General features: G+C 37.4%; 3 protein-coding genes across 22 annotated transcripts in view; all 3 read left to right on the plus strand.

The window, feature by feature from the left end:
* The window catches only part of LOC132092172 (MAP/microtubule affinity-regulating kinase 3), a 61117-nt gene extending 56141 nt beyond the window's left edge, over positions 1-4976 (plus strand). For 8 of the 12 annotated variants that reach the window (XM_059498286.1, XM_059498291.1, XM_059498290.1 and 5 more), the window contains 2 exons: positions 2165-2209; positions 3515-4976. In XM_059498286.1, the coding sequence (XP_059354269.1) occupies positions 2165-2209; positions 3515-3860 (391 nt within the window). In that variant the 3' untranslated portion in view covers positions 3861-4976. The remainder of the gene's footprint in view (positions 1-2164; positions 2210-3514) is intronic. The other 4 variants (XM_059498292.1, XM_059498293.1, XM_059498285.1 and 1 more) reach the window with 1 other exon arrangement.
* Positions 4977-6218: 1242 nt separating this feature from the next.
* Positions 6219-12143, plus strand: LOC132092175 (lysosomal-associated transmembrane protein 4A-like). Its single transcript, XM_059498295.1, has 7 exons — positions 6219-6482; positions 8302-8422; positions 8582-8658; positions 9574-9696; positions 9809-9904; positions 10011-10109; positions 11056-12143. Exons 1-7 carry the CDS (start codon positions 6357-6359, stop codon positions 11128-11130), a joined length of 717 nt encoding a protein of 238 aa, XP_059354278.1. The 5' UTR covers positions 6219-6356; the 3' UTR covers positions 11131-12143.
* A 199-nt stretch (positions 12144-12342) lies between these two features.
* Positions 12343-20647, plus strand: LOC132092176 (matrilin-3-like). Of its 9 annotated transcripts, none has more exons than XM_059498298.1 (7): positions 12343-12566; positions 13276-14253; positions 14952-15527; positions 16423-16548; positions 19558-19654; positions 19940-20011; positions 20110-20647. In XM_059498298.1, the coding sequence occupies exons 1-6, from the start codon at positions 12410-12412 to the stop codon at positions 19995-19997; spliced, it is 1992 nt and encodes a 663-aa protein (XP_059354281.1). In that variant the 5' UTR covers positions 12343-12409; the 3' UTR covers positions 19998-20011; positions 20110-20647. The 9 variants fall into 9 exon arrangements, with proteins under 9 accessions (XP_059354281.1, XP_059354282.1, XP_059354283.1 ...); XM_059498299.1 differs by lacking the exon at positions 16423-16548 and adding an exon at positions 18702-18827; XM_059498300.1 differs by lacking the exon at positions 16423-16548.
* Positions 20648-22387: the final 1740 nt, after the last annotated feature.

Below are 22387 nucleotides of genomic sequence, written 5' to 3' on the forward strand. Positions count from 1 at the left end.
CTGGCCAGTTATACAGCAACGCGCGTCAGACGAGTCTGAAGATCTGAGCTGAATTTGGTGAAACATTAAAGTACTAGTCTGTGTCAATTACTCTCATAATAAATAATAATAATAATGTTACCCGTATTTTTCGTACTATAAGTCTCACCTAAGTATAAGTTGCAACAGTCCAAAAATACGTCATGACGAGGAAAAAAACATATATAAGTTGCAATTATTCAGAACCAAGAGAAAACATTACCGTCTACAGCCGCGAGAGGGCGCTCTATGTTTTCAGGTGTAGACTACAGATAAATTTTGATAAATAAGTCGCACCTGACTGTAAGTCGCAGGACCAGCTAAACTATGAAAAGAAGTGCGACTTATAGTCCAGAAAACACGGTAAATATATGTTGTCTTTCTCAAGCCCAACAAAGAAGACTAAAAAGAGAAACATTATTCAATTTAGTATGTAATAAAACTAATATTACTAATTTATTTAAGAAATGTAACTATATACATTTTCACAAATTTTTATTAATGTCACACACACATACCTAGTGCCTTATGACTTAAAAGATGAGCTAGAGTGGTAAATGTTACAGACATGGAACTGTTCAGTCTATTATTGATTTTTATTTCCACTTCACTTTTATCCAAAGAGACAGAACTATTTATACTGTATTTATCAGTGGGACAATATTCATACAATACTACAACCTAGAAATAATTTGCAAGTCGCAGCAGCACGAATTATGTGCCCTGCTACATCTTTTTTTTTTTTTTTTTTTTTTTTTTTTTTTTTGATTGGGAGAGTGCATTTTAATGAACATAACATGGAGTACATGCATGTAAAAATGCCGGATTATAGCCAAAGGCTAATTTCCATCCGTAGTCCCACGTGCTAGGATCACACAGCTCACAAAAACATTGTAAAATAAAATTTACATCTACAGTCAGTTCATAAATTAGCTAAGTCCTATATACAATATTCAAACAAGACTACATTCAACTTCACAAACACTCATCCATATACACATTACAACATAAAACAATTTAAAAGAGAACAAAGCATACATACTAATGTGTACAGCTTTGATTTGCCCATAGCCATTTTTTCAGCTGGACTTTAAACGAGCTATACGTAGTACATTCTCTTAGTGTTAGAGGAAGACTATTCCACAGGTTCCCACCCCGGACAGACAGGACCGTCTGACCGAAGGTGGTACGCCTGTGAGGTATTATCAAGTCTCCTCTAGTAGAGGCTCGTGTGGTCCTCAGAGAATTTTCTTTGGATTTAATAAAGATTAAAATAATCTGATTCAAATATTATGCTAATTAACAGTGAGCGGTTGTTTCAGACATTACAGTGCTTCACTCGCACTGACTCTTTTTCTGCCTGAAAGAATAAAAAGACAAAGCTGAAGGTGGAGCGATTCGACCAATCAGATGAAAGCAGTGTTTCAGCTCCGCCCACAAATCCGAATGAAATATTGAAGCCATAAACCGAAATGATCAAAACGTAGACGGACCAACTGCCTTGTCCATGTTCTCTCACTTGAATCCTCTAGAGTATTGAGTCTCTTGACCTTCTGCAAGCCCCGCCTTGTTCACGCAGTGATTGACATGGAGGGAGGGGGCGGACACGTGATCGGCTCGGAATGCATTTTCAATGTGCACATTGAATTTTGCTACATTCATTGTGGGACATGGAATGAAAATGCAATCGTAAGTGTCTTGACTGAGTGTTAACGCAATTAAAAAAAATAGCATTTGAAGAATAATTTTGCCACAGTTTTTGTTTGAACATGTTACACATATCTAATAATTTCTGTAATACATTTTCATTTTAATTTTGCAACTTATAAAGCGTTAAAATTAGTATTCATTTTACATATTAAAACTAGTGTGTGAAATGGCAAATGAAAATTATGTAATGGAATTTTCATTTTCATTTTGCACCAAACGATGCACAAATGTATTGGTAAATGTAAATACAGAAATGCATTGCCATTTTACATATGGCATTGTCATTTTGCATATTACATTCCAAATTGAATATTGCTACCCATATGCTTCCATACTGAAAAACTATTGTTGTCTTATCTTTCTTTCTTTGATCAGCTGAGTCTCCGATTTTCTTGCCTCTAAACTATTTTTCTCTTTTTCATCCTGGTTTTTAAAGAGTGCCAGCAGAATGCGATAGAAATGGGAGGTATGAGGATTCAAGGTGAGACAGGACATCTGGTCATACAGTTCTGATTTTATACCAACTTTGCTTTTTGGACATTTATAGTCCTGACATTACTCCACAGACTTAACCTCACTGTTTTGAATAAATCTACAAACATACATAAACTGGCATTTTACATAATTTCCCAAAGATCAAGTGCATTGAGTTTAACCACTGAAGTTTATGTGAACTTCTGATAATCTGTTTTGTTAATATTAATTTATTGTGATCTTTCACAACAAAAATAAGCTTTTGTTTGCATTGGCATCTAGCTCTATTGTTCTGCCCTCTTGTGGCAAGAAGAAGAAAGTGAAACATGATTATTTAGTGCTGTTCTTTAAGGCAAGAGTAAAGGTCAAAGCAATGCTGCTCATATTTAGGTATAAGGGTTTGTTAAAATAATAACACTGAAATCACTCCCAATACCAGCCACAACACTGTGTAACATCATACAGTGGTTCATTGCACTGTTTCTGTATCTCTGCATGGGGATTTTTGTGTTCACTGCATGTCGAATGCGCTCAGGTGCTTCAGTGCATGTGTTGTCACTGAAAACAGTGAAAAGTTGTGTAAGGACGTTTTTTTTTTTGCTCATTTACCCACACCAGCATCTTCACTACGAAGGTCTGAAACAAACGAGTATGTGAACACAAACACTTCCAGCTCTGCAAACTCTAGTTTAATGATGTTTATGCTTTGAAAAATATAATTCATTCCTGTGATGCAGACTTTTTTTCAGGATTCTTTGATGAATAAAAAGTTAAAAACAGCATTTATTTTCAAATAGAAATCTTTCTAATCTTTTTGTAACATCATAAATGTCTCTATTGTCGCTTTTGAAAAATGTAATGCGTTCTTGCAAAATAAAAACAGTTATTTCATTCAGTTAAAAAAGAAAAGGAAAAAACATCGGCCCAAATTTTTGTTTGGTAGTGTATGTGTTGATGAATTATTAAATGAAGCCAAAAAGTAAAGTCTGTCAGTTTGGATCTATTTAATGCGTCCTTATGGAGTTAAAATATTGTCTTTATTGAAAACAAACAACAACTACACACAAATAGGTTCAATTTAATTTTATGGACAAACAACATAAAAGCTATTTGGAATCTAAAATTAATAATCGAAATACAATAAAAATAAAAACTAGAGTGGCACCCTATTAAAATGCAATAGGATTGATGCATTAGCCAAGTGTTTGTGTATTCATGTTGCGTACTTTTGTACATTTCTGGCATTATTGTTCTCATGTTCCCACTTCCAGGTCTAAACATTTCTCTGACGGTTCTCTCTTCTCTCATGCAGTCGTAATGTGTCTGGGGATCAGAAAGAGGAACATAAAGATGCCAAACCCCGCTCGCTACGCTTCACCTGGAGCATGAAGACCACCTCCTCCATGGAGCCCACAGAGATGATGCGTGAGATTCGCAAAGTCCTGGACGCCAACAACTGTGATTACGAGCAGCGCGAGCGCTTCCTGCTTCTATGCGTCCACGGCGACGGCCACGCCGAGAGCTTGGTCCAATGGGAGATGGAGGTTTGCAAACTGCCCCGCCTCTCGCTAAACGGCGTGCGCTTCAAGCGGATATCAGGAACATCCATCGCTTTCAAGAACATTGCCTCGAAAATTGCCAATGAACTGAAGCTGTAAGGGGGAAAAAAGTTAAAATGTGAAAAAAGCTGCAAAAAGGACTAAGGCACAAAACTAGATTAATCAAGCTGTACATTCTTTTTGAACAAGTAGCAGATACAAAGATTGTTTTCCTTAAACACTTACAAAGTATGTACTGAAAATATTGTATAGAATCATGCCTTAGGCAATAATTTACTGCATTTTTTAAGCATTATTAATATTATTATTGTCGTTATTATTGTGGGATGGTTTCAAACTGTAGGAAAACAATGACGGTTTCTTTTTTTAATTTTTGGTTAATGCACTACTGCAGTAGGTGCCCTGTTGGGAAAAATTAACACCATTCACTGAAAATGTGTATTTTAACCAGACAGACAGAAGAAGGATGGTTAATCACTCCATTATTTTTTTTCTTTATTGTTCCAGCCCTTGAATGCCAAAACAAAATGGCCAGCATTGATTTAGTTAGGAAAATGATTTGCACATTTCCCCACATAGCACCATTCATCTCCAGTGCATCCATTCCCCCCACTTTCCATCAACCCGTCCCTCTTCAGGATATTCCCACCTGTTGATTTTTAGTGAAAGATTCTGGTGCCAAGGAGGTGACCCACGGCCTCAGGAGCAAGTGCACTTCAGGAAACCTCCCGGATTCATACGGGCCACTGCAATGGAATGTTAAGAATGAGATCGGGAACGTTTTCCTTCCCGGTCTGTTGAAGTATTTGGTTTATTTCTTACAATGTGTTTTTCAAACGTCTGAAGAGATGATGAAATGCCCTCAGATGTTCTTGAAATGTCTTTGCTTTGGCTCCGGCCCCCGGGGCGCACCATAGGGTCATTCTGGGACACAGTTCACTTCAGAACTTTAACTTGCAATTTCTAGGCTTCAGTATTCACTCCCATCCCTAAGAACCATTGGCACTGTTATTATTATTATTATTATATAGTTTTGATGTTTCTCTCTCTTTTTTTTTTTGGAATGTAAATAATGTACCTTAGTTTTGCAGCAACAGCACATTGATATACTTTTCTTTTCTAAGTCTGGCTGTGAGTCAGAAACTATGGAAATTAATGTAACTCATCACAGAATAAGGTTAATCAGTGTCTCCATTAAAACGACTGAAAATCTAATCTGTGATTTGCGGAGTGGATTTTGTTGGACTGGTTTTACGAGACACAATGCAGACATATTAACGCTTATTTTCTATGAACTAACAGGTGGAACATTGCATTTGTTTTAACAGCTGATAAACTTAAAATAACGTTGGGAGTTTTAGAAGATCTTCAGTACCAGATATAACCTCATACTCAGCACTGTCAAAGGCTTGTCTTTATGTCGTAATGTTATGTCATGATGTTGTGATCTTATTATTCTTGGTCTCCAAGCATTAAGTCTTGGTCTGGATCTGGGTCTCGGTTTAAGGTCTATTTCTGCACCAAAGATTATAATTTCCTCAACCACTGGTCAGCATCCTTTGAGAGAATTAGCAAAAATCCATACTTTAATATTTTCAATGTAGACAACAGGTGTATAAAACTGTCTAGTAAATAATAATAATAATAATATATTGGTCTTTTGGAAGATCAGACTGCATTATACCCTAAAATTGTACTGTTAGCAGTAACACATATTTATCTTTGCAAGCTGCCACTGTCTATCTCTGGTCTATCACCTGATTTCTTACATAATTTACAGCATCTTATCTATTATATAACAGCTCTCATAAAAGCTTTTCCGAGAAAAGCATCCAGCACTGGGTGAGTTCATGCACATCGTCGTCCTCCTGTGCGATTTCTCCTTAAGGACCCACCAATGCAGTAATAAATGTAAGCGCAGCCACGCGGGATTAAACTCTGTCAAAATCCCATTAATTTCCACTCGTGATCCGTCTAGCCACGCCCCGTTTCCTACGCATGATTCAGTAGTGATGTGTTAGTGATTCCTTTGCGTGAATCGGTTCTAAACGACAGTTAGCTTAAAGAACATATTCTAACTGAAACATACATAAGATTAATTTCGTTTCTATATTTATTTAAATATGAATAAATCTATATGAACATATATTTGTAACGCAATCAGTCAAATCCTCGGTTTATCCTCGGATGACGGTTCTCGGTTCAGTCAGCTAGTTAGCGATGCTCACTCATAGACTGTATAAAAACAGTGCTCACTCGAGAATCACTCGGTTCAGCCTGATCCATAAAAAGCGTTTAGTTCGACTCACGAACGATTTATTCAGTATGATTCCTGCTCAGTCTGATTCAGACCTGAACACTTCAATCTTGTGAACTGGTTCTAACCATAGACATCATGGTTCTAACCATAGACGGTATAAAAACAACGAAAAAGATCCGACTCAAATGATTGATTCATTCACGAGTCAGGCATCGCTATGATTTGTCTTTGACCACGCCCCCGTTGTTTCTCATCCATCAGGAGGAGTTTTGCTCGAAGGATCGAGCGCTGCTGTTGTTTTTGACACGGGAGACTCATTTCGTCTCTTTTTCTCGATGTTTCTTCAAAGCACCGAGAACGACATGCGTTTCAAACCGTCTCGAGACCGACTGTACAGCGCGCGCTGCTGCGGCTGCTGTCACGTGCGGACTGGAACCATCATCCTGGGTACATGGTACATGGTACGAGGCTCAAAACATACATTAAACATAGTTTTATATTTTCAAACACAAATGAAATACATTAGTAGACTTTCCTCACGTAGTTTAGAAGTGTGTCTATGTTTTAAAGTGTGTTTGTGTGGATGTTTTTCTGGCTCTGTAGCGTTAGCTCGATGTTAACGACTGCTAGGCTAACTCAATGTTTTGAATTTGAACTATCATCAAATAAGGCACATAAACGTGATTAAACCAGTTATACGTTTATTAAACAAATTTTAAGAACCTTGTCTGTTTATTGAAGTAGAATAATTTGATTGGCAATTATTTGTAGGTGTTTATTATTTATCATCTATTTGTAGACCGCTAACCGCTAGCTGAGGCCTCAGGTTGAATTGACTAAACTGTCATCAGTGTTGGCAAGGTTACTTTGGAAATGTAACAGGATTACAAGTTACCCCAGTTAAAATTTAATAAGTAGTGTAACTATTTCAGTTATTTTAAAGTAATGTAACTGATTACTTTTTGACTACTTTTAGTACTTTGAATTTCTAATGAATGTTTCCATCTGTTAATCATTTTCAAACATTTAAACCTTACAGTAGAATTCTGACTACTGTCAGACTTTCAAAATCTTCAAAAATCCACTTGAATTATTATAAAAAAATTTTTTAAAGCACAACCACCACAAAATCAGACTTAAGTATCTCTTTTTACTTGGAAATCATAAGATATAGTTTAATAGCTATGATACTGTTTTTGAAATTAAATCTTTGCATAGCAAATGTCAGGAAAACCTCTGGTATCTAACAATGCCTTGGGGGAAAAAAAACAGTTTATCTTAAAAAAAAAAAAAAATTAAGCTATCGAATAAGCGTGTAACCTGTTCTGTGTCCTAAATTTTTAAAGATTGGTGTCTCATATTTTAGAACAGTCAGTGCATTTGGGGAAAGAAATCAATTAAATGTGTGTGTGTGTGTGTGTGTGTGTGTACTGGTTTAACTATAATTGTGAGGACCAAATGTCCTCACTTAAATAGTGGAAGATCATGATAACTCACTAGTGAGGACATTTTATATACTAGGGACATAGTGAGGACATTTATAAATGCTTGGAAAAAGAGAAATGCATACTAAACACTAGATTTAAGTAAAAACTACATGCTCGCTTTATCTTAGTCCACGGGTAATGGTAGAGAAGTAACAAGTTTTCATAAGTAACTGTAATTTAATCACACATTTTTGAAGCAGATTACAGTTGAATTTATTTTACATAACTCTGTTACATTTAACTATTTACTCCCCAACACTGACTGTCATGGGATTGACATTCATTTTGTTGCTCATTTGCACAAAATAAGTTTGAATAAAGTAAATTATCTAGAAATATATAGCTATTAGTATATATTAGAGGGTAGCTTTATTTTAAATAACATTATATAGTAGTAATTAGGGTGTCAACTAGATTTTAAACAAACTGTTGCCTGGCAAGGTTTATGAATACATTTGAATAAAATGATAAATAATTGTATGTCAGAGTCTGGACCTTGGTGTTTCCAGAAAACCAGACCACATGTTTCCATTTAAGATTGACTGGTTTTAAATTAGGCAGATTATTTATTTATTATTTTATTATTATTATTATATATTCAATTTCTTAGTAAAGATTGGCAAGCAAATTTTTAAGACCTTGACCTATTTTCAGTCCTTTTGAACTGCACTAACAAACTGTTCAGAAAGTCACATGACACTGTGAAAATTTGGTTTTATTCATTAGGCTGGTTAAATAGTATGTCCTACTATCCCATCTGTACTTTCTTTACTAATCTAATGTCACTCTGAAGGTGGTGAACCTGTTGATGGGTATTCTGTTGACTGTGGCAGTAACTCACCCTGAGAACGTCCCAACTGTTGACCTGCAGTATGAAGTTATTGAGCATTACTTTGCCTCAGACAGGATGTCAGGTACGTTTATTAATGTTTTTGATAATTGAATGCTGTAAATCTATATTTAATACTAATATAGTGCAATGTAGTTCTACTTTTTTGTAGTTTTTATATATTTTTTAATTTAATTTATATTTATAATTTCTAGAATGACACACTTTCTCTTTTACCTCACAGAGAATGCTTGTGTGGGCTTTGCCATCTCTCTCCTTATGCTCACCATAAGTGCCATGATGGTGTATGGAGCTATTACTGTAAGTTTCTATAAATTACCACACCTTTGCTAATTATTTTACTTTGAATAATATTAAAAAAAAAACATTTTGGCATTTTTAAGCCTTGTGCTGTGCTGAAAATTCTTTACCTGATGTTTTTTTTTCTGTGTCAAAAATGACCAGCCTTGTTGATTCTTCATTATTATGATATATTGTCACCAGATCTTAAATCTTGGCAATACTATAGCATAACAAGAAATATATTAGTAACTTTTAGTAGGCTGGTAGTGTCCACAAGATGGTGGACAAAAAAGTACAAAATAAATAAAAAATGGTTTGCAAAAATGACCGTAGCACAGCATGAGTGTTAAAAGGGTTGTCATAGTGCTTATAATGAGCATTGAACATTGTAAACATTCTTTGACATTTAAAGGCAATACAATAAAATGCATCAATTTTTCCCCAAACGTTTGATGGGGTGATGTATTCTAGAATAGAATGTGTTTCACCAATGTGTTCATCTGTACTTCACAGTCTTGCTTGTAGTCATCTTTAAAAAACAGGTTGGATCAGTCAACTTTTGTTGTATATTAGTTTCTGCTGACAATGCATATTTGCCATACCTGAGCTTTTTACCTCGGGTGGACATTGATCTTAAATGTGTTTTAACCCTGAATATCCTCTGACCACAAGTTTTAGGCCTCAAAGGCAGTGAAATGCTATTCCAGTAGAGTCATGGCCTTGCTAATAGCTCCCTTTCCATGTTGAGTATTCTCTGAATTTAGTTATTCACCACAGCTTCTCGTTTAAGCTTAATAACTGGATGATTCATGATTCCCTGGAGTTTTACAGGTTTGCATCAGCATTAAAATGGTGAGAAACAGTCTAAAAATGAAAGGGCAATATGAAAAAGCCCACCTCATGACATGGCTGTTATTTTTTCCTCTCGCATAGAATCGTGATGGCTGGCTCATCCCGTTCTTTTGTTACCAGCTGTTTGACTTTGCTCTGAGCTGCCTGGTGGCCATCAGCTCCCTCACGTACCTGCCCAGAATCAAGGACTACCTGGACCAGCTGGTCAGTCTGCCGTCTGCTGCCACTGCTGACCGCATGTCTCTTGAGCCTCTGACGCTAGAGGTTAATGGAAGAATTCTTAAATTAAAATAAAAAATATCTCTGTCTCTCCTAGCCGGACTTCCCATACAAAGACAACCTGCTCTCTCTGGACTCCAGCTGTCTCCTGCTGTTTGTGCTCATCTTCTTTGCCGTTCTCATTGTCCTTAAGGTAGATATATGAACCTCACCTGATTTTTCAGACACTGAACCGGTTATATGTCTTATTTTAAGACACCGATTGTTTTTTGATTGGGGTTTTCTGGGGGGTTTTTCAGGCCTACTTGATCAACTGTGTTTGGAACTGCTATAAGTACATAAACAACAGGAACACTCCAGAGATTGCTGTCTATCCTGCTTTTGATACCCCACCTCAGGTAAATCCATTTTAACAGGCTTCCCAGCCTGATTGTAGGTTACACCTGAGAAGATGATGTTAGACTACAATTTTGTAATTAGATTAAATCTAAAAATAATATTTATCATTAAAGTAATTAGGTATTATACATGACAGTCAACAACATTGTACCAATCCAAGGACTAAATCAATAACACGCTTTATACTTCTATACAGTCAGACTGTATAAATTAAAAATCTATTATTGACGTAGTTGTTCCCTGTTTCCCTAATTTCTTTAAAATATGTTGTTGATCTTTTTGAGTAAAGTTAAACAAAGTGTTTGTCTTTGAGCACAGGCGTGTTATCTGTACAAATGTTGTTTTAGTGTTAGTATTATTTATATACTGTGTTACAGTATAGCATTATTTTAATATTTTGAATAAAATTTTTATACATATTCATTTTAGTGTAAGTTTTAGTAATTTTGTTATTTATATTAGTTTTTTTTTTTGTATGTAGCTATATTTATTAATTTTACATTTTAGTCATTTTTAGTACTTAAACCTTATTTTAGTTAGTTGCCAAGTGAGCTTTTCTAATTTTGCCTTTTGCTTTTTATTTTAGCTGTATTTAAATTACTGAAAATGTTTTTAATAGTTTTAGTTAACAGTAACAACACTGATTGTGTTAGTGGATGATAGGAACAAATACAATTATTACATTTTTTGGTGGTCTTTTGTTCTGAAAAGGAGAGCATCTTAACCTCTCTCGGAAGTAAAAAAGTAGCCCCTTCAGATACACCATTCACTCTGCTACAGCAGAGGGCACTCTTTGACTCCAAAAGAGGTTTTGAGCAATTATTTTTTTTCTGACACTCCTCAGGAGAACACCATCTGTATCGTTTTTGTTTGCTATGACAGGAAAGTGTGTTGTGTAGCTTCAGATTGGTTTAATTTTAATGGGATCTTTTTTCTTTATCATAGTACATCCTTCCCACCTATGAAATGGCCATGACAATGCCAGCGAAGGAACCTCCTCCTCCTTACATGCCAGCTTGAATTCCCCTGACTGGTTTCTTCAGTAAAAGCCAGTGCAGACACCCATCTTTGCCTTTCGATCCTGCCTTCCATTTCAACCCATGGAGGGCGTTTAGACTCCCAGCGTCCACTCATCACATCAGCAGCTTACATATTTGTATAGACTTATCCGTGACTATTTCTTTCGCATGACTCTAGTAACAGCTCATCACTGCAGATCTATTTTTGTAAAACTATACGAAAAATGGATGAAGCGGTACAGTGTTGGCTAATAGATCGGTTAAGGCAAGATTTATTTTAATTACTTAATGTTGTATCTGAGATATGATATGCTATTTTCTTTTGTGAACATCATGACTCGGGCTCTGCAATAAATTGTGCTTATGACTGAATTATATAGTTCATAGTCAATCACTAATGAAATGAATCTTGAGATGGGGCAGGTAATCTGCCGTTTGACATTTTTACCAATGAAAGCTTTCACTTTACTTGCCACCTTGAGATCTTTATTCTTCCATGCTTTTCAGTGCTGTGTTTTTTCCTGATTGTCATAATAGAAGAACTATTGTGAAAATCAACTTAGCCATGACAGGGCACTTGCATTTAGAATCACCTTGGCTAATAAATCTGTTTTGTTGTATTAAAAATCTGTTTAGATAATCCAGTGGGATTGTTCAAATATATATTTTTTTCCATTGTGTACTTTATTAGTGGACGTAAGACTTTCATCCTTAAAAAAGTGAAAGAACTCAAAGCGCTTTTTATTTTGTTTATATAATGAGTGTGTGTTTGTGTTTTCCATCCATTGAACCATTGTGCACCATCTTGTTAGCAGCCATCATGCTGATCTGTTGTCATGGTACCTGCTGGGTAACACGCAAGAAGAATCCTCACACGACAATGATATAGAGTTAAAAAAAGGAAACTGCTAGTGCTGTATAAATCAATGGATGCATGTTAATAGTTTGTGGTCCGTTTATTTTCTTGTACATGTTCTGTAATCTAATTACTTTAATAAATATTTCAAAACAAAACTCTGCCTTCAGAATTTTTTCCCCCCCACAATGTACATTGGTTCATTAGTATTAATCAATGTGCATTTTCTGTAACTCAAAAAAATTCAGATTCCTTGTAATTTGAGGTGGGACTCCCCCTTCTGTATTTGGATTGGACAAAAATCTGACATTTTTCTCCACAGCCCTTCAAATGTGCAGTCTAGGATGCTGGCACAGTCGTACTGGTGTCAGTTAGTCAAGAGGACCGCTCACAAACTTGAATACTGGAGAAAAGCAGAGTAACAATGAAGTCCTTCATTGGGAGTCTGGTATATTGCCTCTCTTTTCTGCTGGCTGATCTCTGTGAATCCTATGACCTTAAAAATCCATCCCAGATTTTAGCACAGACTTACGCACAAAGAAGAAATCATGCATTTACACAAGGGACACTGAGCCCAGCAGGTAAGTTTCTGATCTTAAAACTTTTTCTTAGTTATAATGTTCTCAGTTCAATGTTTACATTGTATCTTGAGCTGCATCACCGCAATGGAACATTTATGGTTTCATTATTTTCTTTGATGCACTACAAAAATTATTTGTTGAATTTGTGCATGCTGTAACAAGAATATGAATGTAATTCAATTTCTAGCGAAATGCACAAAGTTAGAAATATGTTTAGTGCATTTATAATATCAAATGTGAAATAAAATACATCCACATTTAAGCACGTGGAGTAGAGGTAGTTCACCCAAAAATAAAAATGATCTTGATTTGCTCAACCTGTATGATTTTCATCTGTGGAACACAAGATACATATTTTGAAAAGCCTTTTTTGCCCAAACAATTGAAGTCAGTGAGTTCCAATGTCAATGGACCCCAATGCTCTTCAAAAATCTTATTTTGTGTTCTGCAGAAGATACAAATACATACAGGTTTGGAATAACATAAGGGTGAGTAAATATAAAGAGCAAGTTATTTTTGTGTGAACTATCCCTTTAAGTGCATAAATCCTACAAAACAATTTGTGTAATATCTGAGTGGGATGTATTGTAAAATGTTACAATAAAGAAGAAGTAAGGCATGTATTGCAAACAATGCCAGTTGTATTTGTTTGTCTGACTTTCTGTTTGGCTCATTTCTTGTTCCGCTTCAACCTTCTGATGGTCCATAGTATACAGGAGTAAATACTGGTTAGATGGACCTGGTCACCCTAACAAACAGAGGAGGAAGATTTTGCCCCATCTTATCCCAGTAGCTTTTCCAGGACCCACAGCTCCTTCTCCACCCAAAGTTTATGACTTGCTCAAAGACACACCAAACACAAAGGTGCATAATACAAATAATAATGACCCTTCTCCACCTGAGGCACGCATGCACCTGAGAGGTAAATGGGCACCAATAGTTTGCCGAAAAGTTCAAGATCCAGAACAAATAGTTGTAGTTACAGGAGAATCAGGGGAAAGTACAGGCGTGTCAACCATGGTGTCAAATCTACCACTTCTTGTTCCACAAGAACTGTATTTAGGTCCAGAAAAATCTGTGGTTCCTCTGGAGCAATCAACAAATAACCAGCCAACCATTCCAACAGTTGCTTCTGAGACAAGTTTTCACCAATCAAAGCCATCAATGACAGCCTCACAATCTTTGAATCTCTCCCTGCCTCAAAAACCTACGCCACAATCCTTGTCAACATTGTCGCAAGAACCAAATGCACAAGGTACTTTACCCCAATCCCTGCCAACATCCACCCTTACACCAGAGATGTACTCCCAGAGCACTTTATCCCAACCCTTGCCAAAGTTCACCTATACTAGAGGCCCATATCCTCAAGGAATCCCACACCAATCTGTGTTAGAGCCATATGACCAAAATGCCTTCCTAGAATCCCTGCCAATATCCACAATGATCCCAGAAACATATTCCCAAAGCACTTCACCCCAGCCTGTCCCAGTGTCCACTCATAGATCAGGGCCATTTTCCCAAAAGATCTCACCCCAATCTCTGTCAACATCCAGTTTGACACAAGAGGCACATCTTCAGACCACCCCACCACAGTTTCCACCAATGTCTACTGTGCCACAAGAATCATTACCAGAGGCACCAGGCAGGATAATTACCCACAACAGGGTAGCCATCACAGAGAGGACAGGTATAGTTCATGTATACTGTACTGCTTTATTTAACCCACCATCTGTTCATGCTGGGGTATCCAATCCTGCTCCTGGAGGGACATTGTCCTGCAAAATTTAGCCCCAACACACCTGCCTTGAAGTTTTTACTGATCCTGACGACCTTGCTTAGCTGGTTCAGGTGTGTTTAATCAGGATTAGACCTAAACTCTGCAGGACAGTGGCTTTCCAGGAGCAGGACTGGACACACGTCACACAAAAGCAGTAGGGATCTTAAGGATTTAGTTTCAAAGGTGGACAAAGCAAAATGACATTAAGGCCCCAATTATCCTTAGTCGTGGTTTTTCCTGTTCCGTTTGTACCTTGCAGATCAGAAAATGATATTTCATATTCCAGAACCATTATAATATTCCAGTGTGTCAAAGTATGCCATTTTGCTGAGATCCGATGGTATTTGTTTTAAAAGTCATTTTAAAAGTGACCACACTCATTTTTTTGTTAAATGACTAATCTAATCTGACTAATCCTTTTGTTTGCATGCAAAGAATATGCTTTACTCACATTTACCATTCCATTGGGTCAAACCATATACCGTCAACGTTCTAAATCTGGTTGTTTTAGTAATCCTTTAATGAACTAATACTCCAGTCTTCATTATATCATATTGACAATGAGTAACAGCTTCTAAAGTGCTTAACAATCTCTGCTCAACTCTCAGCCACAGATCCCCATTGTAGGAGCCGCCCACTGGACCTGGTTTTCATCATTGACAGCTCACGTAGCGTGCGTCCAGGTGAGTTTGAGAAGGTCAAGATCTTCCTGGCTGACATGGTGGACACTCTTGACGTTGGCCCAGATGCCACACGTGTTGCAGTGGTGAACTATGCCAGCACGGTCAAAATTGAGTTCCTGCTGAAAAACCATCTCACGAAGGAATCTATAAAGCAAGCCATCAACCGCATCGAACCCTTGGCTGCAGGAACCATGACTGGTATGGCCATCAAGAAAGCCATGGATGAAGCCTTCACAGAGAAGTCTGGAGCACGGCCTAAATCGAAGAACATCTCAAAGGTTGCCATCATTGTCACCGATGGACGTCCTCAAGACCAAGTAGAGGAGGTGTCGGCTGCAGCCCGAGCTTCAGGGATTGAGATTTACGCAGTCGGAGTGGACAGGGCTGACATGCAGTCTCTGAAGCTGATGGCCAGCAATCCACTTGAGGACCATGTGTTCTACGTGGAGACCTACGGTGTCATTGAGAAGCTCACATCGAAGTTCCGGGAGACATTGTGCGGTAGGGTTAATGCAAAAAAGGGGGGATGGGGCTCTATGTCTTTCCTGTTTACAAAATATATCTCAATTCTTGGAAGTGGGTGATGATTCATTCTCTGGAAAACAGTTGGGTCAGACATGAGTATAATTCAACATGCATAAATTCTATCTTTCAAGATAATCTTGTTTTCCAGAAGTTTGAATCATTGGATCGCTACACATTCTGAAGGAAATCTTTCTTCAGTATGTGAGTGCTAAAAAATGATGTCCACCGATCATTCAAAGAAGCATTCTTTTATGTTTGGCTCTTTTGAATGCTTTGAATCTGCTAATATTTGTGCTTTGCATCTTATTTTTATGGAATTAAGGTCTTGGAATGGAATGCTGTTGGTATTTAACATTGTCAGTGTCTTTTCACAATTATTGTGAGACTAGTGTACTTCAAGTATGTTTTTAATAGAAGCCTCTGATAAATGAAAGCCTTGACTATTTGATTGTTGGTGGATAATTAAAATTGTTTGTCTTTTTCAGGGCAAGAGTCGATCTTTTGGACATAAAAAATTCTCAAACAAGTGCTGCGCTAGAAAAGTGCTTGCTAGTTACGCCTTCAAAGTGTACAAATAATTTGCTTAGCGCAGCTGCCAGCTAGTACCATAACACTGATATGATGCTACATGCTATGCAACTTAGGGCATATCATTTGAGTAATTTTATCACATAAGACCCAAAAGAAGTCCCATAAAGTTTCTAGTGTGACTTTAAGGGACTTTACTGACATTTAGTACAAGCTCTTTTTTCTTTTCTTTTTTTTAAGCTGAAGCAAACTTTTTAAGAAATCCAGACAGTTGCTTGCCCATGAACTTACTCTTGCTAGAGTGGCCTCCTCACTCCAGCTGAGTAATGAAAGCTTGTTCCAGGTCTGGACGCCTGTGCAATGGGACATGACTGTGAGCACATATGTGTCAGCAGTGGCTCCTCCTTTTACTGCAAGTGCCGGAAGGGCTATATTTTGAACGAAGACCAGAAAACATGTTCCCTAAAACGTAAGAGCCAGCAGATTATGCTTACTGCTTTACTTTAGATTTTGAAGACATACTTAGTACAAACATATTTGATTTTCTCTAACAGTAACTAACTTAAGCTTAATAATAGAGAATGCTTACATTGCAACAATGCTTGCCATCCTATTTAACTAACCTGTTTAGCTAGCAATAGTTCTGATTGTATTACATGATATCATGAGATATCATTAATTTGATTGTATGTGCTAAGTTACAGCTTACATGAACATGTAAACTTTGTTCCAAAACCTAGTGAGCTGCCATGCTGTCTGCTGCCTACATAGGCAGCATTCTAACAGTCATGCAAGTGATGGATTTGGGACACTTTCACATAGATAGTTGCTCTTCACATAAAGCATACAGGAGACTTGACACAAAGGAGTCCAATGTTAGCATGCTCAACTTCATGAGAATAATATATATATATAGCTGTATTTATAAATGCGCTGCTGCCCTAGATTTTGTTTTGTAACAGCCCTTGCGCTTTCAGATATTTTCTTTCGAGGCAGCTCACTAGGGTTTGGGACAAGCTGTTATTTAGCTAAATGTGTGCAATGTAATTATTTTTGTTCTACAGTCTAGCTCACTAGCAGCTGAATTCTGAAATTCTGACCACTGACTCAACCCATTCAAAATCACTGTTGAATTACTGTGGACTTTCTTGTTCTTTATTCTTTCGTACAGTACAGTGTCAGTTTTGCTGTACATCTCAGACAGATGACAAACCATAGCTACATTTTTAGAGGAAGATTGTTTTTCATATGAGGCAAATGGAGCCGATGGCACAAAGGTGTACTAGTTATGTGTTGGCTTGAAAATGCTGGGAAAATTAGTTTATCATGTACAAATTCTTAAAACAAGATCAGTTTACTTAAAAAGTAATATTGCACCAAATATTAATATTTGTTTACATAGATTGAATATAGAATGTAAGTGTATTTTATAATTCTGCACTGGGAGATTTTTATTAAAAATGTATGAAAAGTCTTAATATTTTATACAGTCTTGCATGTAAAGTAAATCTATCTTGTTCAGTCATTTTTATATATATTTATCTAGAAAGCTTGGAGGGAGGGGGGAATCATTGGGAACAAGATTATTATTTGCAGTGAAGCGTTCAAAGCTTTTACTTTTCCAATTATTTCCAAAAATCTCATTGGTAAGTCAGTGTTAGTATCTAATTGTTGTCTATAGCTTGGCTATAATCACATTTCCCACTTTGACACAACATTTATTGTATCCCCAAAGCCTAAGAAGCCAAAAGAAAATCCCAGGTGTTTTACTTATTTGTTTTTAAGGAAATCTCCTGGCACAATACTGGCCAGTGTTACTGTAAATGTCCTATGGCTTGTTCTAGATATGGATGCCTGTGAAATTGGACACAGCTGTCAACACATTTGTGTGAGCAGTGGCAACTCGTATCACTGCAAATGCCGCTCAGGCTTTGTCTTGAACGACGACATGCAGACATGCTCCATTAGAGGCGCTGGCGCTTACGGACATGGTGACAGTGTACACAAGGGGGACCGAAACAAAAAGAATGATGGCAACCAAAATGGTGAAGGTAGTGCTAGTAAGTTACGATCAGAAATGACTATGACTTCATTCATACCATTTTGTGATCTAAAAACATCAAATGAAATCCCATCAAATCATTAGACCTGTGATCAGATTGCTGTAAATATTATTTAAGAGAAATTTTAAAATGTCCCAGTGGGTATTCTGAAATCCCCCACCTTTTGGTCGACACTATGACTTTTTTCAGATGTGGATGCCTGTATGTTGGGCCATGACTGCCAACACACATGCGTCTCCAGCGGTTCTTCATATTACTGCACGTGTCCTCCTGGTTTTGTATTGATGCAGGACAAGAAATCATGTTTCAAAGCCAGTGACGCTGATGGTGATGGTAGTGCCAGTGAGTTTTCTGCTTTAGACCGTCATAAATGGTATTGATATCATACCATTTTATGATAGGTTTCTGTAGCTAGCTGAAAAATCTTTGTCGCGAGTTTAATATTCTGTTAAGGAGAAATAGGGAATATTTAGAGCTATAATATAATTTAGTTGTATTTTCTGTGATACTCTGCTGAGCTTTGTTAGCTTCATGGCTCTAGAGATTTAACTTATTGCAGGTCTGGACTACTGTGCGCTGGGTCATGAATGTGAACACATTTGCGTCAATGATGATGCTTCCTATCACTGTGAGTGCCATGGGGGTTTTGTGTTGCAAGAAGACAAGAAATCCTGTTCCAAAAAACGTAAGAGCTCAGAGAGGAACTATTTCTTCTATCACCATTCACTTCACATGCTGTAGGTGCAAATAATACCTAAAAAAAAAAGTTTGCCAATAGACATCAATATTGGAAATATTGAATCCAACAGCCATCCAAAATTGGGGAAAAAAATCAAACAAGCACTACTGAAACATTAATATTCTTCACATGATAGTACATTATATGGTGAGCAATATATAACTTTCAAGAACCAAAAAGTTTTTAACGTATATGATGTTTGAATGATTTTCGTCATGTTTGATGGAAGTCTTTTAAGCTCACCGAGGCTGCAATTATTTGCTAAAAAAGAAAAATAAATAGTAATACTGTGAAATATTATTATAATTTTAAAGACATGTTTCTATTTATTCATGTGATGGCAACGCTGAATTATTTCAGTCATGATGTTTCAGAAATCATTCAATAAATTGGATTCACTAGGAAAAGCTTCATCTGTCAGTGTCTTGTAATTTTTGACATGTTGAGTCAGTTGAACACTGATTCAACATCGATACAAACTTGTCTCATATTATGTAACACTCTCACAATGTTGTGAGAAATTCAGAAAAGTACAACATTGCATGAACTTTGTTGCAAAGTGTTACATATTTACTAAGAAACTTTCACTTTGTGCTTGTGGGGTAGATAATTTGATCTATAATTACCCCTAATTTTGCGAGGTATTCCTGTGATGTTTGTTGTTTGTGATGTGAAGAGGTGAAGGTGGAGATCGTTCAGGACCCCTGCATGTGTGAGGCCCGACTGGCTTTCCAGAGGCAGACACAAACCTCCCTACAGGACCTCAACGGCAAACATATCCTTCCTAAGTCCTGAAACAAACTTTGGTTTTTCCTGATTTTGTTCGAAGTAACGTCACACATCAATAACGTTCTTTAATTACGCTTAAGTACATTGGGGAATTAAGTGGAGCAACATTTCCCATGATGAATGTAATGCAAGTCATCTCTCTTTAAACAAACAAAAAAAAAAACAATTCACACAGTTGTCATCTTCATTCTTTATAAAAAGTTTTATGACTTTATGATTTGTTTCTGAAAACGGTGTAATTCAAACCCTTCAACCTTAACAGTCATTATACTTGCTGCTGTCATAAGAAAGGTTGAGCAAATGGAAAACATGCTGGGACGCATGTAACGGAACAGTTCTTGGTAAGCATTGAATCTGTGACTTGATTTCTAATGATTAAACAATTAAAAATTGACATCTGTTCTGTTCATCAGGGTCAACATTTTCTTTGTACTTTCAGTGATTGCTGTAGTGGATATGGAGCACTAGACAACTAGACGGCTTCTGCTTCATCTCTGAAGCTTCATCAAAGGCCACACTGATCGCATGAACCTCTTTATGGCTTCAAAAATGGATCACAGATTATGTTTCTTAAACCTCATGTTCACAAATGTTTACAGATCCAAAAAAAAAAGAAGAAGAAGAATATTAATAATATTCAAATATGAATTAATATTGATAAGAGCTTAAATCATGCGTGAAGGGCTGGAATGTATGTATAATGATGTTCTTTTGCTCCCCAGAAATGGTCAAAAGTTATCTTTTCATTTAAATAGACTACAATATATTGTAACCAATTTTACTATGGGTCATTATTTTTTTTGTTGCTTATGTTCATGTCAAAGAAAGAATGTTCAAATTATTATTGTTTAATCTTATTTAGACTCTCATGTAGTTAAAATCTGATATAGACATTATAGTCTACAATATTTATAATCAAGCAGTAATATTCATTATATTAAAACTTGAAATACTTTTAATCAACAGTCTCAATGTGTCTGTCCAGTTTATAATATTTGTTTTGATTTCATGAGCTCACGGTGTATTGAAATGGCACAGCCGTCCCTGTAGGACTCATCTTCACATCGTTCAGCTAGACGGACTATAGGTTTAACAGTAAGATGTGAAGAACTTGTATGTCTGCAGCCACTGTGAGATGTGCCTAAACCAATATCTCAACCATTTTTTTTGGAGAGGAGAGATCAGGACTGTTCAAGGCTTTGCTCACATTAGACTTCATTGTAACATGTTAATTCTCACAGCAAACATCCATATTTGAGTCATAAGGGTAAGCAAAGACCCTTCAGATCATTTGAAAAATGCATCTGCCAGAATATGAGGTCTTGAAGTTCACTGAAATCTGGGTGAAGGTGCACCAGGCACCACTGGTACATTTCAAACCATTCACCTCTTAAAAACCTAGTCGAGCTTCTATGATTGAAATGTGAGACTTTCACAATTCTTTTGAAGTATTAAATATGTCTGCTGTCTCGTCCTTGAGCTGGCGCACTTTGGTGGACATAAATGATTATCTTCAAAGCATTCCTTCTGTGTTACACGTATATCTTTCACCTGTCTCTGCCACCATCAATTGCGTCATAGACTGGGCAAAAAAAAAAACAGGTCTGGTAAATATTTTCACATCCTAACTCCACAGGTAAGCATGGAGATGAGAAATTCCCCAGCTAATCACCACAGTTAAAAAGGTTATGCATGTCCATCTTAAAAAAATGTTATGCTGAAAGGCAGTGTGTATCGACAAACCCAGAGGTGAATTTCTGTGCAAAGTTTGTTTTTGTGATTGCAGTATAGGATACTTTGTGAATTTTCTGTATGTTATTTTGATATGGTAATCAGTGCATATGCTACAGTACATTAGCCTACCAAGCTATTAACATCTGCTACACAGAAGACTGCTGTTTTCTATGAGGTATACCTGAGTGCGATGCAAACAACTGCTTATTTCACGTTTACACTGTAATAAATACATAAAGTGAAAATGTATTTTGATATATAATCATCAACTAAATATTATACAAATTCAAATAGGCTAAGAGTAGCCTAACCGAAATGTTTGGGGGGATTTTATATGTTTAGCTGTGGGGCATTTACCTTGACAGCATACAATCATTTCAATCACTTTGAAAGTGTACTCGGTGGCTTTACAGTGGCAGGGAGTGGATTGGGGAATTGGCGTGGAGTGAGCGGAGAAACGGAAGCACTTTCCCCTCCAGCAACCATCAGCCCCGCCCCCCTGGGCAGGGCTCACAGACTCGCGTGGTGCCCTTGGTCAGACCCGCCCTGCCCCCGGGGCGGGACACGAGGAGGGCTGGGTGGACGGGACCTAGGGAGAGGGATAGGTCGAGAGAGACATGGAGAGGGGAGAGAGGGAGAGAGAGAGATTGATGGAAGGGGTTCACCGACCCCTGGGCACGCCACCATGTGGTCCTCTGCGAGATGGATAGCCGAGTCCAGCGACGTGGGATGGTGGCACTGGACCAACTCGGCTGTTTTCCTGGGAAGCCGGGCGATGAACTGCTGTCAGGAGTCCCGAAGCTGCTGGGCCATCACAAAGGGCCGACCGGATTCCCCCAGGTCCAGGGAGCGGAACCACTGACGATATTGCTCTGGGGACCGGCCGACCCGCTGAAGGATGGCCCTCTTCAGGTCGTCGAAGACCAGGAGGTTCACTACCGGTAGCTGTTGTGTGGCCACCTGGGACTCGCCTGAGAGAAGGG

This window comes from Carassius carassius, chromosome 18 (assembly GCF_963082965.1).
Source record: "Carassius carassius chromosome 18, fCarCar2.1, whole genome shotgun sequence".
Taxonomy (NCBI): domain Eukaryota; kingdom Metazoa; phylum Chordata; class Actinopteri; order Cypriniformes; family Cyprinidae; genus Carassius; species Carassius carassius.

Bases quoted from the DNA above. Each gene is read 5' to 3' on its own strand.
- LOC132092175 (XM_059498295.1), top strand. From the start codon at position 6,357: ATGTTTCTTCAAAGCACCGAGAACGACATGCGTTTCAAACCGTCTCGA. The intron at 9,697-9,808 runs GTCAGTCTGCCG...TGTCTCTCCTAG, and splicing joins AGGACTACCTGGACCAGCTG to CCGGACTTCCCATACAAAGA. The intron at 10,110-11,055 runs GTAAATCCATTT...TCTTTATCATAG, and splicing joins CTTTTGATACCCCACCTCAG to TACATCCTTCCCACCTATGA.
- LOC132092176 (XM_059498296.1), top strand. From the start codon at position 12,410: ATGAAGTCCTTCATTGGGAGTCTGGTATATTGCCTCTCTTTTCTGCTG. The intron at 14,254-14,951 runs GTATAGTTCATG...CTCAACTCTCAG, and splicing joins AGCCATCACAGAGAGGACAG to CCACAGATCCCCATTGTAGG. The intron at 16,549-17,923 runs GTAAGAGCCAGC...GGCTTGTTCTAG, and splicing joins GAAAACATGTTCCCTAAAAC to ATATGGATGCCTGTGAAATT.